The sequence below is a fragment of the Acyrthosiphon pisum genome, chromosome X (genome assembly GCF_005508785.2).
Source record: "Acyrthosiphon pisum isolate AL4f chromosome X, pea_aphid_22Mar2018_4r6ur, whole genome shotgun sequence".
NCBI lineage: Eukaryota > Metazoa > Arthropoda > Insecta > Hemiptera > Aphididae > Acyrthosiphon > Acyrthosiphon pisum.
In genome coordinates this window covers 52,668,656-52,669,509 of record NC_042493.1, presented here as the reverse complement: position 1 = coordinate 52,669,509, position 854 = coordinate 52,668,656, and the positions used below count along the sequence as shown (strand labels likewise).

Here is an 854-nt window from a genome sequence, read left to right as displayed (position 1 = left end):
GCTTTTGAATATTAAGTTAAATGACACTCACTGTTACATCTGTCATTTTTTACAATCTGTAAAAGCTCTGAATGCGTTTTGTGGCTTCTTGTAAATCAATATTCACACCCTGAAGAATAGTAGATATAAATTCAAATTTGGCAGAATACTTTGCTATAATTGATAATAAAATAACAAAATTTGGAGTAGTAATTGCATTTAGAATTTCAAGGCTTCGTTGCTTAGTTTTACTGTTAAAATGTTTTGATGTTGACATTTCTTCTAAACCTTCTACAATAACAATAAACTTTTCATTAAATTGTCTTACACTCTTATGCTTCTCTACAAATCTAGTTTCACACAGTTTGGTTAATTTACAATTACTAGAATTTATTACATTCATGCGAACTGCACTTTCTTTAAAAAATGTTATAGTGTCCTTTATTTTGGTAATACAATTTCTAACTTCAGGCAAGACATTTAAATCATTGATAACTAAATTAAGGCGATGACTAGCGCAATGAAAAAAATGGGCTCTAGGATACATATCCTTAATTCTCTTTTGTACTCCAGATATACATCCAGCCATAGTGGCACACCCATCATAGCCTTGACCCACACATTTGTTTAAATCCAATTTCATATGCTTGCATATGATTACATGCTTCTAATATTGTTTTAGAAATGAACTCGGCATCAAATTCTTTTAAAGGATAAAACCCAATAAATTCTTCATGCAAATTGTTATCTTTTAAAAATCGTATACAAATGGATAACTGTTCAATGCCACTTATATCTGCTGTTTCATCGGCAATAATAGAAAAACAAGAAGCTTCATTAATTTCTTGTGATATAACAGATTTTAATGTTGCAGA

At 29.7% G+C, this 854-nt stretch overlaps 1 protein-coding gene across 1 annotated transcript; it reads right to left on the bottom strand.

Moving 5' to 3' along the window:
- Positions 1-49: 49 nt before the first annotated feature.
- LOC103308905 lies at positions 50-568 on the bottom strand. The gene has a single exon (XM_008183134.1). It carries the CDS (start codon positions 566-568, stop codon positions 50-52), a length of 519 nt encoding a protein of 172 aa, XP_008181356.1.
- Between the last annotated feature and the right edge of the window lie 286 nt (positions 569-854).

Coding starts and splice junctions, on each gene's coding strand:
- LOC103308905 (XM_008183134.1), bottom strand. CDS start 568: ATGGCTGGATGTATATCTGGAGTACAAAAGAGAATTAAGGATATGTAT.